Source organism: Oncorhynchus tshawytscha, unplaced genomic scaffold (genome assembly GCF_018296145.1).
Source record: "Oncorhynchus tshawytscha isolate Ot180627B unplaced genomic scaffold, Otsh_v2.0 Un_contig_5608_pilon_pilon, whole genome shotgun sequence".
NCBI lineage: Eukaryota > Metazoa > Chordata > Actinopteri > Salmoniformes > Salmonidae > Oncorhynchus > Oncorhynchus tshawytscha.
This window is the reverse complement of record NW_024606831.1, coordinates 1-12,555: the sequence shown is the minus strand read 5'-3', so window position 1 is coordinate 12,555 and position 12,555 is coordinate 1. Positions and strand designations below refer to the sequence as shown.

The 12,555-nt window shown below is 44.4% G+C and overlaps 1 protein-coding gene across 2 annotated transcripts; it reads right to left on the bottom strand.

Moving 5' to 3' along the window:
- Positions 1-6: 6 nt before the first annotated feature.
- Positions 7-12,206, bottom strand: LOC112232767 (the record flags this gene model as incomplete). Of its 2 annotated transcripts, XM_042312309.1 has the most annotated exon segments (7): positions 7-634; positions 2,781-2,919; positions 7,182-7,315; positions 7,929-8,104; positions 8,279-8,378; positions 11,546-11,699; positions 12,076-12,206. In XM_042312309.1, coding segments are annotated over 7 exon segments (878 nt in total), but the record flags the coding sequence as incomplete, so codon positions are not given.
- Positions 12,207-12,555: the final 349 nt, after the last annotated feature.

Genomic DNA, 12,555 nt, shown 5'->3' with positions numbered 1-12,555 from the left:
TCATGTCCAAATCATCTTAAACTAACTGTATTGAGCTAGACAATCAATTTTTGGCACTGGGATGATTTGGACATGGAATGTGAAAATGCTTATAAAAAAAAAAGTTGGGGATATCCACTTGCAGTGGTTTTGTGCTATAAACCAAAGCATGGATTGCTGTCTTGCCTTGTCCATTGACTGCTTACAGGGTAAGGAATCCAATGTACGTTTGTAATTTCGGTGATCTATCCCTTTAAGTCTACTTTTGAGACATAAGACTACCTTTGAGGTGTGCAAACATGTGCCAAACTTGACATTTTTTGAGTGTAATGCCCCATTAGTGGATGTGCAATAATCTAGAACAATCGGATTAATTTAAACTTCTTGTTATCTTGGCAGATAAACGTCTTGGCAGATAAGAAAAGAAAGAAGGCTGCATCAAAAGCTAGGGTGGAGAAGCACAGAAATCCAGAGCTGCTTGAACAGCACAGAAGAAAGGAAAGAGAGGTATAGAGAGAGGAAAAATTGCAGTCTTGAGTGGTTTCAGAGTTGGAGTGCTGATCTATGATCGATTGCGGAGCTCCCACTCCGGACACTCTTAAGCAGTGCAGTTAGGGTCCTCGGGGAATCTTGGGGGAAAAACGTATTTCTGTGCCTGAAAAAGAACACACAAAAATAAGCCCAAAATGCACCACCAAAATGAGTGAAATCACATTTCCTATATCTCTTTTCCACTCAATCAATCTAAACACATTTACATTTTAATCATATAGCGGTCACTCCTATCCAGAGTGACTTGGTGTTAGTGCATTCATCTTACGATAGCTACAGTAGGTGGGACAACCACATATCTCAGTCATAGTAAGTACATTTTTTCTCAATAAAGTAGCTATCAGCAGTCAGTGCTAGCAGAGTGCTAGCTGAGGGGGAAAAAGTCAAGTGCGAGTTCACAAAAGGCAAGTGAGTTAGTATTAAAAGTATACACTGCTCAAAAAAATAAAGGGAACACTAAAATAACACATCCTAGATCTGAATGAATGAAATATTCTTATTAAATACTTTTTTCTTTACATAGTTGAATGTGCTGACAACAAAATCACACAAAAATTATCAATGGAAATCAAATTGATCAACCCATGGAGGTCTGGATTTGGAGTCACACTCAAAATTAAAGTGGAAAACCACACTACAGGCTGATCCAACTTTGATGTAATGTCCTTAAAACAAGTCCAAATGAGGCTCAGTAGTGTGTGTGGCCTCCACGTGCCTGTATGACCTCCCTACAATGCCTGGGCATGCTCCTGATGAAGTGGCGGATGGTCTCCTGAGGGATCTCCTCCCAGACCTGGACTAAAGCATCCGCCAACTCCTGGACAGTCTGTGGTGCAACGTGGCGTTGGTGGATGGAGCGAGACATGATGTCCCAGATGTGCTCAATTGGATTCAGGTCTGGGGAACGGGCGGGCCAGTCCATAGCATCAATGCCTTCCTCTTGCTCCAGCCACATGAGGTCTAGCATTGTCTTGCATTAGGAGGAACCCAGGGCCAACCGCACCAGCGGTCTCACAAGGGGTCTGAGGATCTTATCTCGGTACCTAATGGCAGTCAGGATGGAGGGAGCACATGGAGGGCTGTGCGGCCCCCCCAAAGAAATGCCAACCCACACCATGACTGACCCACCGCCAAACAGGTCATGCTGGAGGATGTTGCAGGCAGCAGAACGTTCTCCACGGCGTCTCCAGACCCTGTCACGTGCTCAGTGTGAACCTGCTTTCATCTGTGAAGAGCACAGGGCGCCAGTGGCGAATTTGCCAATCTTGGTGTTCTCTGGCAAATGCCAAACGTCCTGCACGGTGTTGGGCTGTAAGCTCAACCCCCACCTGTGGACGTCTGGCCCTCATACCACCCTCATGGAGTCTGTTTCTGACCGTTTGAGCAGAAATGCACATTTGTGGTCTGCTGGAGGTCATTTTGCAGGGCTCTGGCAGTGCTCCTCCTGCTCCTCCTTGCACAAAGGCGGAGGTAGCGGTCCTGCTGCTGGGTTGTTGCCCTCCTACGGCCTCCTCCACGTCTTCTGATGTACTGGCCTGTCTCATGGTAGCGCCTCCATGCTCTGGACACTACGCTGACAGACACAGCAAACCTTCTTGCCACAGCTCGCATTGATGTGCCATCCTGGATGAGCTGCACTACCTGAGCCACTTGTGTGGGTTGTTGACTCCGTCTCATGCTAACACTAGAGTGAAAGCACCGCCAGCATTCAAAAGTGACCAAAACATCAGCCAGGAAGCATAGGAACTGAGAAGTGGTCTGTGGTCACCACCTGCAAAACCACTCCTTTATTGGGGGTGTCTTGCTAATTGCCTATAATTTCAACCTGTTGTCTATTCCATTTGCACAACAGCATGTGAAATTTATTGTCAATCAGTGTTGCTTCCTAAGTGGACTGTTTGAGTTCACAGAAGTGTGATTGACTTGGAGTTACATAGTGTTGTTTAAGTGTTCCCTTTATTTTTTTGAGCAGTGTATATTTTTGGGGGGGCGCTGTGGGATTATTTAAGATACTATTGAAGATGTAGCATTCCAGACATTTTTAGAAGATGGGCAGGGACTCTATTAAGACGACATATACTATTATACAGACTACTGGTATATATATATATGTTTTATTCTATTTGTCTTCTATTTTATTTGATAACGGGAACATGGTGGTATGGTAACACAATCGGTAACACAATTACAGGACATCACTGTCTGTGTTCTGAAAGAGGGAGAGAATGTAGAGAAAGAGGAGAAAGTACCATAGATTTCCTCTTCGCTCCAGTCGCTGCCTCCTTCCCCACACCATTTCGTATAGACTGCTTTAAGCTTGACTCTGTACTGGCATCTCTGGTCATATGAAACCTTCCCTGGTACATGTTCCAATTGTATTTCCTTACCCTGGAAGAAACATACACAGAACCATGAGTGGAACTCAAAGTGTAATATTTGACTGATACACCCATGCACGCACACACACAAGCAGATGTCCAAAGCCCTTTATTCTAACACATTCAGTAGGTCTGTAAAAACAATGCAAATACTGTCCAGTGACTAAATCTCTATTTTTATTGGTGTAATTCGCATACGTGACTGGTGTCATGTTGACAATAGCAGAACGCCCAACCCCTCAGCTGACACACATTCTGTCTGCAGCCAGCTAATCTTTAGGCCTCATTATCTGTGTATTTGGTTTTGGATCATTAAGTATTATTACAAAACACAGGTTCTGAAAAGTTCCCTGTTGCAAAATAGATTTTTATCTCTGTGAGACTAACCTGTATAACAATGGCACGACTGAGTGGCGTGCAGTGCCTTTGGAAAGTATTCAGACCCCTGGACTTTTTATACATTTTGTTACGTTACAGCCTTATTCTAAAATTGATTAAATTGTTTTATTTCCCCTCACCAATCTACACACAATACCCTATAATGACCATGAAATAGGTTTTTAGAAATGTTTGCTAATTCATATAAAAAAACTTCAATATTACATTCACATAAGTATTTAGACCCTTTACTCAGTACTTTGTTGAAGGACCTTTGACAGCGATTACAGCATCGAGTCAAATCAAACTTTGTCACATGCCCTGAATACAACAGTGAAATGCTTACTTACAAGCCCTTAACCAACAGTGCAGTTCAAGAAAGAGTTGAGAAAATATTTACCAAATAAACTAAAGTAAAACATAATAAAAAGTAATACAATAAAATAACGAGGCTATATTCACGGGGTACTGGTACCGAGTCAATGTGCGGTGGTACAGGTTAGTCGAGGTAATTTGTACATGTAGGTATGCGTGAAGTTCATAGATAATAAACAGCGAGAAGCTGCAGTGTAAAAAACCAATGGGGGGTGTCAATGTAAATAATCCGGTGGCCATTTGATTAATTGTTCAGCAGTCTTATGGTTTGAAGCTGTTAAGAAGCCTTTTGGTCCTAGACCTGTTACTCCGGTATTGCTTGCCTTGTAGTAGCAGGGAAAACAGTCTATGACTTTGGTGGCAGGAAGCTTGGCCCCAGTGATGTACTGGGCCGCATGCACTACCCTCTTTAGTGCCTTACGGTCAGATGCCGAGCAGTTACCATACCAGGTGGTGATGCGACCAGTCATGCTCTCGATTGGTGCGGCTGTAGAACGTGTGTTTGGACCTTGATAGTTTGTTCGTGATGTGGACACCAAGGAACTTGAAACTCTTGACCCACTCCACTACAGCCCCGTCGATGTTAATGGGGGCCTGTTCGGTCTGCCTTTTCCTGTAGTCCACGATCAACTCCTTTGTCTTGCTCACATTGAGGGAGAGGTTGTTGTCCTGGCACCACACTACAAGGTCTCTGACCTTCTACCTACAGACTGTCTCATCGTTGTTGGTGATCAGGCCTACCACTGTTGTGTCGTCAGCAAACTTAATGGTGTTGGAGTCGTGTTTGGCCACACAGTCGTGGGTGAACAGGGAGTACAGGATGGGACTAAGCACACACACCTGAGGAGCCCCAGTGTTGAGGATCAGCGTAGCAGACGTGTTGTTGCCTACCCTTACCACCTGGGGGCGTCCCGTCAGGAAGTCGAGGATTCAGTTGCAAAGGGAGGTGTTTAGTCCCAGGGTCCTTAGCTTAGCGATGAGCTTTATGGGCACTATGGTGTTAAACACTGAGGTGTAGTCAATGAACAGCACTCACATAAGTGTTCCTTTTCCTTTTGAAAGGGCAGTGTGGAGTGTGATTGAGATTGCGTCATCTGCAGATCTGTTGGGGTGGTATGCAAATTGGAGTGGGTCTAGGGTATCTGGGAGGATGCTGTTGATGTAAACCATGATCAGCCTTTCAAAGCACTTCATGGCTACCGACGTGAGTGCTACGAGGTGGTAATCATTTAGGCAGGTTACCTTCGCTTCCTTGGGCACAGGGACTATGGTGGTCTGCTTGAAACATGTAGGTATTACAGACTTGACCAGGGAGAGTTTGAAAATGTCAGTGAAGACACTTGCCAGTTGGTCTGCGCATGCTTTGAGTACACGTCCTGGTAATCCATCTGGCCCCACGGCTTTGTGAATGTTAACCTGTTTAAAGGTCTTGCTCACATCGGTTACAGAGTTATCCCACAGTCGTCCAGAACAGCTGGTGGTCTCATGCATGCTTCAGTGTTGCTTGCCTCGAAGCAAGCAGAAAAGGCATTTAAAAAGAAAGGAGGACCAAGGCACTCTTCATATAATTAATTAAAATGCCTTTATTCGTATGGCATGTTTAATAGAAACAAAGTTTATATGAAGAGTGCCTTGGTCCTCTCTTTTTGATGACCAATTTACCCCTTTTACCAAAGAGCACCTTCTAGCTACCAAATGTACTATTGTGTACCTTAGTAGTGCTTCCCTTCCTCATCTTTATACTAGAAAAGGCATTTAGCTCGTCTGGTATGCTCGTGTCACTAGGCAGCTCACGGCTGGGTTTCCCTTTGCAATCCGTAAATCGTTTTCAAGCTCTGCCATATCCGATGAGCATCAGAGCCGGTGTAGTAGGATTCAATCTTAATCCTGTATTGAAGCTTTGCTTGTTTGATGGTTCGTCTGAAGGAATAGCGGAATTTCTGATAAACATCCGGAATAGTGTCCTGCTCCTTGAAAGTGTTAGCTCTAGGCTTTAGCTCGATGCGGATGTTGCCTGTACTCCATGGCTTCTGGTTGGGATATGTACGTATGGTCACTGTGGGGACGATGTCGTCGATTCACTTATTGATGAAGCCAATGACTGAGGTGGTATACTCAATGCCATTTGATGAATCCGTAACATATTCTGGTCTGTACTAGCAAAACAGTCCTGTAGCGTAGCAGCCCCATCAGCCGACCACTTCCGTATTGAGCGAGTCACTGGTACTTCCTGCTTTAGTCTTCTTGGGTATGACGCTAGAAGCTTGGCACACCTGTATTTGGGGAGTTTCTCATATTCATCTCTGCAGATCCTCTCAAGCTCTGTCAGGTTGGATGGGGAGCATTGCTGCACAGCTATTTTCAGGTTTATCCAGAAATGTTAGATCGGGTTCAAGTCTGGGCTCTGGCTGGGCCACTCAAGGGCATCCAGAGACTTGTCTCGATTCCACTCCTGCATTGTGTTGGCTGTGTGCTTAGGGTTGTTGTCCTGTTGTAAAGTGAACCTTCGCCCCAGTCTAAGGTCCTGGGCGCTCTGGAGCAGGTTTTCATCAAGGTTCTCTCAGTACTTTGCGTCGATCCTAACTAGTCTCCCAGTCCCTGCCGCAGAAAAACATCCCACAGCATGATGCTGCTACCACCATGCTTCACCGTAGGGATGGTGCCAGGTTTCCTCCAGATGTGACGCTTGGCATTCATATCAAAGTGTTCATTCTTGGTTTCATCAGACCAGAGAATCTTGTTTCTCATGGTCTGAGAGTCTTTGGGTGCCTTTTGGTAAACTCCAAGCAGGCTGTCATGTGCCTTTTACTGAGGAGTGGCTTCCGTCCGGCTACTCTACCATAAAGGCCTGACTGGTGGAGTGCTGCAAAGATGGTTGTCCTTCTGGAAAGTTCTCCCATCTCTAGAGAGGAACTCTAGAGCTCTGTCAGAGTGACCATCAGGTTCTTGATCACCTCCCTGACCAAGGCCCTCCCCCGATTGCTCAGTTTGGCTGGGCGGCCAGCTCTAGGAAGAGTCTTGGTGGTTCCAAACATATTCCATTTAAGAATGAGGGAGGCCACTGTGTTCTTGCGGACCTTCAATGCTGCAGACATGTTTTGGTACTCTTCCCCAGAGCTGTGCCTCGACACAATCCTGTCTCGGAGCTCTACACACAAATTCCTTCGACGTTATGGCTTTGTTTTTGCTCTTAACTGTGGGACCTTATATAGACAGGTGTGTGCATTTCCAAATCATGTACAATTAATTGAATTTAAAACAGTTGGAGTCCAATCAGGTTGTAGAAACATCTCAAGGATGATCAATGGAAACAGGATGCACCTTATCTTAATTTGAGTCTCATAGCAAAGGGGCTGAATACTTATGTAAATAAGGTATCTGTTTTTATTTTTGTTAATTTGCAAAAATGTCTAAACCTTATTTCTCTTTGTCATTATGGGTTATTGTGTGTAGTTTGTTTTCATGGATATATAAAGGGTGACATAAATCAAATAAAATATCCACACCTCCAGGGCTTACCAGAGACTCTTGACACTTGTTGTATTTTAAGATGAAATTCCAGCAGTGGACAGCGCCTATGTCCGGAGGGTCCCAGCTCAGGATGAGATTCCTACCTTCCTCTGTGATCTTCACCTTAGGGGCCGGGGGCTTGACTGAAGGGAATCAGACATATAGTATAACATTAGATAAATGAGAGTATTATTAATAAACAGTATTGCATACTTGAGAGAATAGTCGTATCATATAATTACTCACTGGTTGGTCTACTTTCATAAAGATATAGCTTTTTTATATTGACGACTGTCACGAACGTCGTCTTGAAAATGACCGGACCAAGGTGCAGCGTGGTGAGCGTACATTTTTCTTCATTTTTAAACGTCGCCAACAAAACAACAAAAACGAACATGAAGCTCCGTAAGGCTATACATTAATTAAACGAAGACAACAACCCACAAATGAGAAAAGGAAAAAAGGCTGCCTAAGTATGATTCCCAATCAGAGACAATGATAGACAGCTGTCCCTGATTGAGAATCATACCCTGCCAAAAACAAAGAACCAGAAAGCATAGACTTTCCCACCCGAGTCACACCCTGACCAAACAAACATAGAGAATAAAAGGATCTCGACGGTCAGGGCGTGACAACATTTTTACTGACTTCACTTCCTGAGGTAAATGTGTTTGAATGTTTTTCAGATCATACCATGAGGATATCGTAAACATTTGTTTTTAACTGTTAAAAAATGTGGTATGGAGTTATTCTTACCATGATATCTTGGAAGCACCAGGAAGTTATTCTGTACAGATAAGCCATCGAGAGTCCCATTGACCTTGAAGTAGACGTCATATTGAAGGAAGGATCCTCTCAGGTGACATCCTGTCCTCTGACCATCTCTGTACTGGTACTCACTGCATGCTGCTATGTGGGAGGGACCAAGGTACCTGAAACATAAGGGATGAGAGGGATGACAATCTGTCACTGCTCAGCTAAACCGACACAGCTCAACTGACAAATATTCAGTGTTCCAGGAGTTATTTTACCAGTTCAGTTGTTATCCGTTGAATTGGGTAGGGATGTATTAGGGGGATTTTGACAGGAAGTAGAATAGTTCTCACCCATAGTAGAGCTGGAGGTCTGAGGCCTGATTGGCTGGGAGCCAGCTGCAGTTCATGGCCTTAGAGGAGTAGAGGGAACACTGGAAGTTCTTCACCAACTCTGTTATAAATAAATAAATAAATATATATATATATACTGTAGTCTGTTCTCTCTCTCAATATATATATATATATATATATATATATATATATATTTGAGAGAGAGAGAGAGAGCGAGAACAGACTCATGGCATACTACAAAAATAGGATCTGACAAAGAGAGAGATGGAGATTTAAATGTTGACCTATTAAGGTTTTCCATCCAGCATAGCCTTAAGCTGTGTGGCTGTTTGCTCACCCCTTTGTTCAATATTTTATTGGATGTACAGTACCTACCGTAAACTAAATCAAATCAAATCAAATTTTATTTGTCACATACACATGGTTAGCAGATGTTAATGCGAGTGTAGCGAAATGCTTGTGCTTCTAGTTCCGACAATGCAGTAATAACGAGCAAGTAATCTAACTAACAATTCCAAAAAAACTACTGTCTTATACACAGTGTAAGGGGATAAAGAATATGTACATAAGGATATATGAATGAGTGATGGTACAGAGCAGCATAGGCAAGATACAGTAGATGATATCGAGTACAGTATATACATATGAGATAAGTATGTAAACCAAGTGGCATAGTTAAAGTGGCTAGTGATACATGTATTACATAAGGATGCAGTCGATGATATAGAGTACAGTATCAACGTATGCATATGAGATGAACAATGTAGGGTAAGTAACATTATATAAGGTAGCATTGTTTAAAGTGGCTAGTGATATATTTACATCATTTCCCATCAATTCCCATGATTAAAGTGGCTGGAGTAGAGTCAGTGTCATTGACAGTGTGTTGGCAGTAGCCACTCAATGTTAGTGGTGGCTGTTTAACAGTCTGATGGCCTTGAGATAGAAGCTGTTTTTCAGTCTCTCGGTCCCAGCTTTGATGCACCTGTACTGACCTCGCCTTCTGGATGACAGCGGGGTGAACAGGCAGTGGCTCGGGTGGTTGATGTCCTTGATGATCTTTATGGCCTTCCTGTAGCATCGGGTGGTGTAGGTGTCCTGGAGGGCAGGTAGTTTGCCCCGGTGATGCGTTGTGCAGACCTCACTACCCTCTGGAGAGCCTTACGGTTGAGGGCGGTGCAGTTGCCATACCAGGCGTTGATACAGCCCGCCAGGATGCTCTCGATTGTGCATCTGTAGAAGTTTGTGAGTGCTTTTGGTGACAAGCCGAATTTCTTCAGCCTCCTGAGGTTGAAGAGGCGCTGCTGCGCCTTCCTCACGATGCTGTCTGTGTGAGTGGACCAATTCAGTTTGTCTGTGATGTGTATGCCGAGGAACTTAAAACTCGCTACCCTCTCCACTACTGTTCCATCGATGTGGATGGGGGTGTTCCCTCTGCTGTTTCCTGAAGTCCACAATCATCTCCTTAGTTTTGTTGACGTTGAGTGTGAGGTTATTTTCCTGACACCACACTCCGAGGGCCCTCACCTCCTCCCTGTAGGCCGTCTCGTCGTTGTTGGTAATCAAGCCTACCACTGTTGTGTCGTCCGCAAACTTGATGATTGAGTTGGAGGCGTGCATGGCCACGCAGTCGTGGGTGAACAGGGAGTACAGGAGAGGGCTCAGAACGCACCCTTGTGGGGCCCCAGTGTTGAGGATCAGCGGGGAGGAGATGTTGTTGCCTACCCTCACCACCTGGGGCGGCCCGTCAGGAAGTCCAGTACCCAGTTGCACAGGGCGGGGTCGAGACCCAGGGTCTCGAGCTTGATGACGAGCTTGGAGGGTACTATGGTGTTGAATGCCGAGCTGTAGTCGATGAACAGCATTCTCACATAGGTATTCCTCTTGTCCAGATGGGTTAGGGCAGTGTGCAGTGTGGTTGAGATTGCATCGTCTGTGGACCTATTTGGGCGGTAAGCAAATTGGAGTGGGTCAAGGGTGTCAGGTAGGGTGGAGGTGATATGGTCCTTGACTAGTCTCTCAAAGCACTTCATGATGACGGATGTGAGTGCTACGGGCGGTAGTCGTTTAGCTCAGTTACCTTAGCTTTCTTGGGAACAGGAACAATGGTGGCCCTCTTGAAGCATGTGGGAACAGCAGACTGGTATAGGGATTGATTGAATATGTCCGTAAACACACCGGCCAGCTGGTCTGCGCATGCTCTGAGGGCGCGGCTGGGATGCCGTCTGGGCCTGCAGCCTTGCGAGGGTTAACACGTTTAAATGTCTTACTCACTTCGGCTGCAGTGAAGGAGAGACCGCATGTTTCCGTTGCAGGCCGTGTCAGTGGCACTGTATTGTCCTCAAAGCGGGCAAAAAGTTATTTAGTCTGCCTGGGAGCAAGACATCCTGGTCCGTGACTGGGCTGGGTTTCTTCCTGTAGTCCGTGATTGACTGTAGACCCTGCCACATGCCTCTTGTGTCTGAGCCGTTGAATTGAGATTCTACTTTGTCTCTGTACTGGCGCTTAGCTTGTTTGATAGCCTTGCGGAGGGAATAGCTGCACTGTTTGTATTCAGTCATGTTACCAGACACCTTGCCCTGATTAAAAGCAGTGGTTCGTGCCTTCAGTTTCACACGAATGCTGCCATCAATCCACGGTTTCTGGTTAGGGAATGTTTTAATCGTTGCTATGGGAACGACATCTTCAACGCACGTTCTAATGAACTCGCACACCGTATCAGCGTATTCGTCAATGTTGTTGTCTGACGCAATACGAAACATCTCCCAGTCCACGTGATGGAAGCAGTCTTGGAGTGTGGAGTCAGCTTGGTCGGACCAGCGTTGGACAGACCTCAGCGTGGGAGCTTCTTGTTTTAGTTTCTGTCTGTAGGCAGGGATCAACAAAATGGAGGAGTCGTGGTCAGCTTTTCCGAAAGGGGGGCAGGGCAGGGCCTTATATGCGTCGCGGAAGTTAGAGTAACAATGATCCAGGGTCTTTCCACCCCTGGTTGCGCAATCGATATGCTGATAAAATTTAGGTTTAACTAGAATTTAACTAGAATTAAATGCAAGGGAATTTCAAACATGTAAAACAATATTAATCGCAGCACATTGTTCATATTACAGTAGACACATCGGATATAGTTCAGAGGGGCTCACCTGTCCCAATTCATAAAGGGAAAACTCCTTCCACTTAAGCCAACTTTTCACTCAGTCATGCAATGATTTCAGAGGGAGACGAAGTGAAAATTCAAAGTTAGGATTTGCCCCAGTGACTGTTACCTACCTGTGGGTTTAGTGATGGATTTGCTGACAGGTTTGCTTATGGTTCTACCTATACAGTGTTTGGGGTTTGTTTGCACTGTGTAATTCACTGCATCTTCCGTAGAGAGTCTATACTCTTTATACAACTTGAAAGTTGTCTCTACTTTGGGTCTCCTCTGCAAAGAAAAATGTTATCTGTAATTTCAAATTCAGTGTTATATCTTAGATTAATATGGTGTATATTAAAATGGCCTACAGGTTAACATCACTTCATATCAGATGTTTCTCATACTTTAAGATGTTATAATTTATAAAGTAGCTATAAGAAAAGTTTTGAAATTGGTGAATAAAATATTTTACTTGGCTTTTGATATAATTTTAATTGCGATTCATATTTTGCATTTGATTGTTTTCTATTATATGTGTGAATATGTGTCCCCATTCAGTCTATACGTGCAAACCAGTCTGTAGTTAAATAAATTCCAAATTAATATTTGTATTAAAATAAAATGTCCCTTTCGTGGCCCGGGTGAAACAGTCGACTCGACTCACCTCTCCGATCGTTGTAGTGATCATGTAGTTCACCTTGCATGATGCATCTAAATCCTTTGGTGCGTTCCACGACAGCTTTATACGGAATTCAGACTCCCACGTCAATGACAGGTTGAGCGGCTCAGGGAGAGCTGAAGAGGTGACAAGAGATGAGCAGTGTAAACTACTCTGTACGGCAATGTGATGACCGACTGCTATATACAGTGCCTTGCGAAAGTATTCGGCCCCCTTGAACTTTGCGACCTTTTGCCACATTTCAGGCTTCAAACATAAAGATATAAAACTGTATTTTTTGTGAAGAATCAACAACAAGTGGGACACAATCATGAAGTGGAATGACATTTATTGGATATTTCAAACTTTTTTAACAAATCAAAAACTGAAAAATTGGGCGTGCAAAATTATGAGCCTGGGCGGGCGCTGTTTCTTGCGCCTTCGGTGGCGTTTGAGCAGCCTGGACGCCGTGCTCTGCTCTGTGGA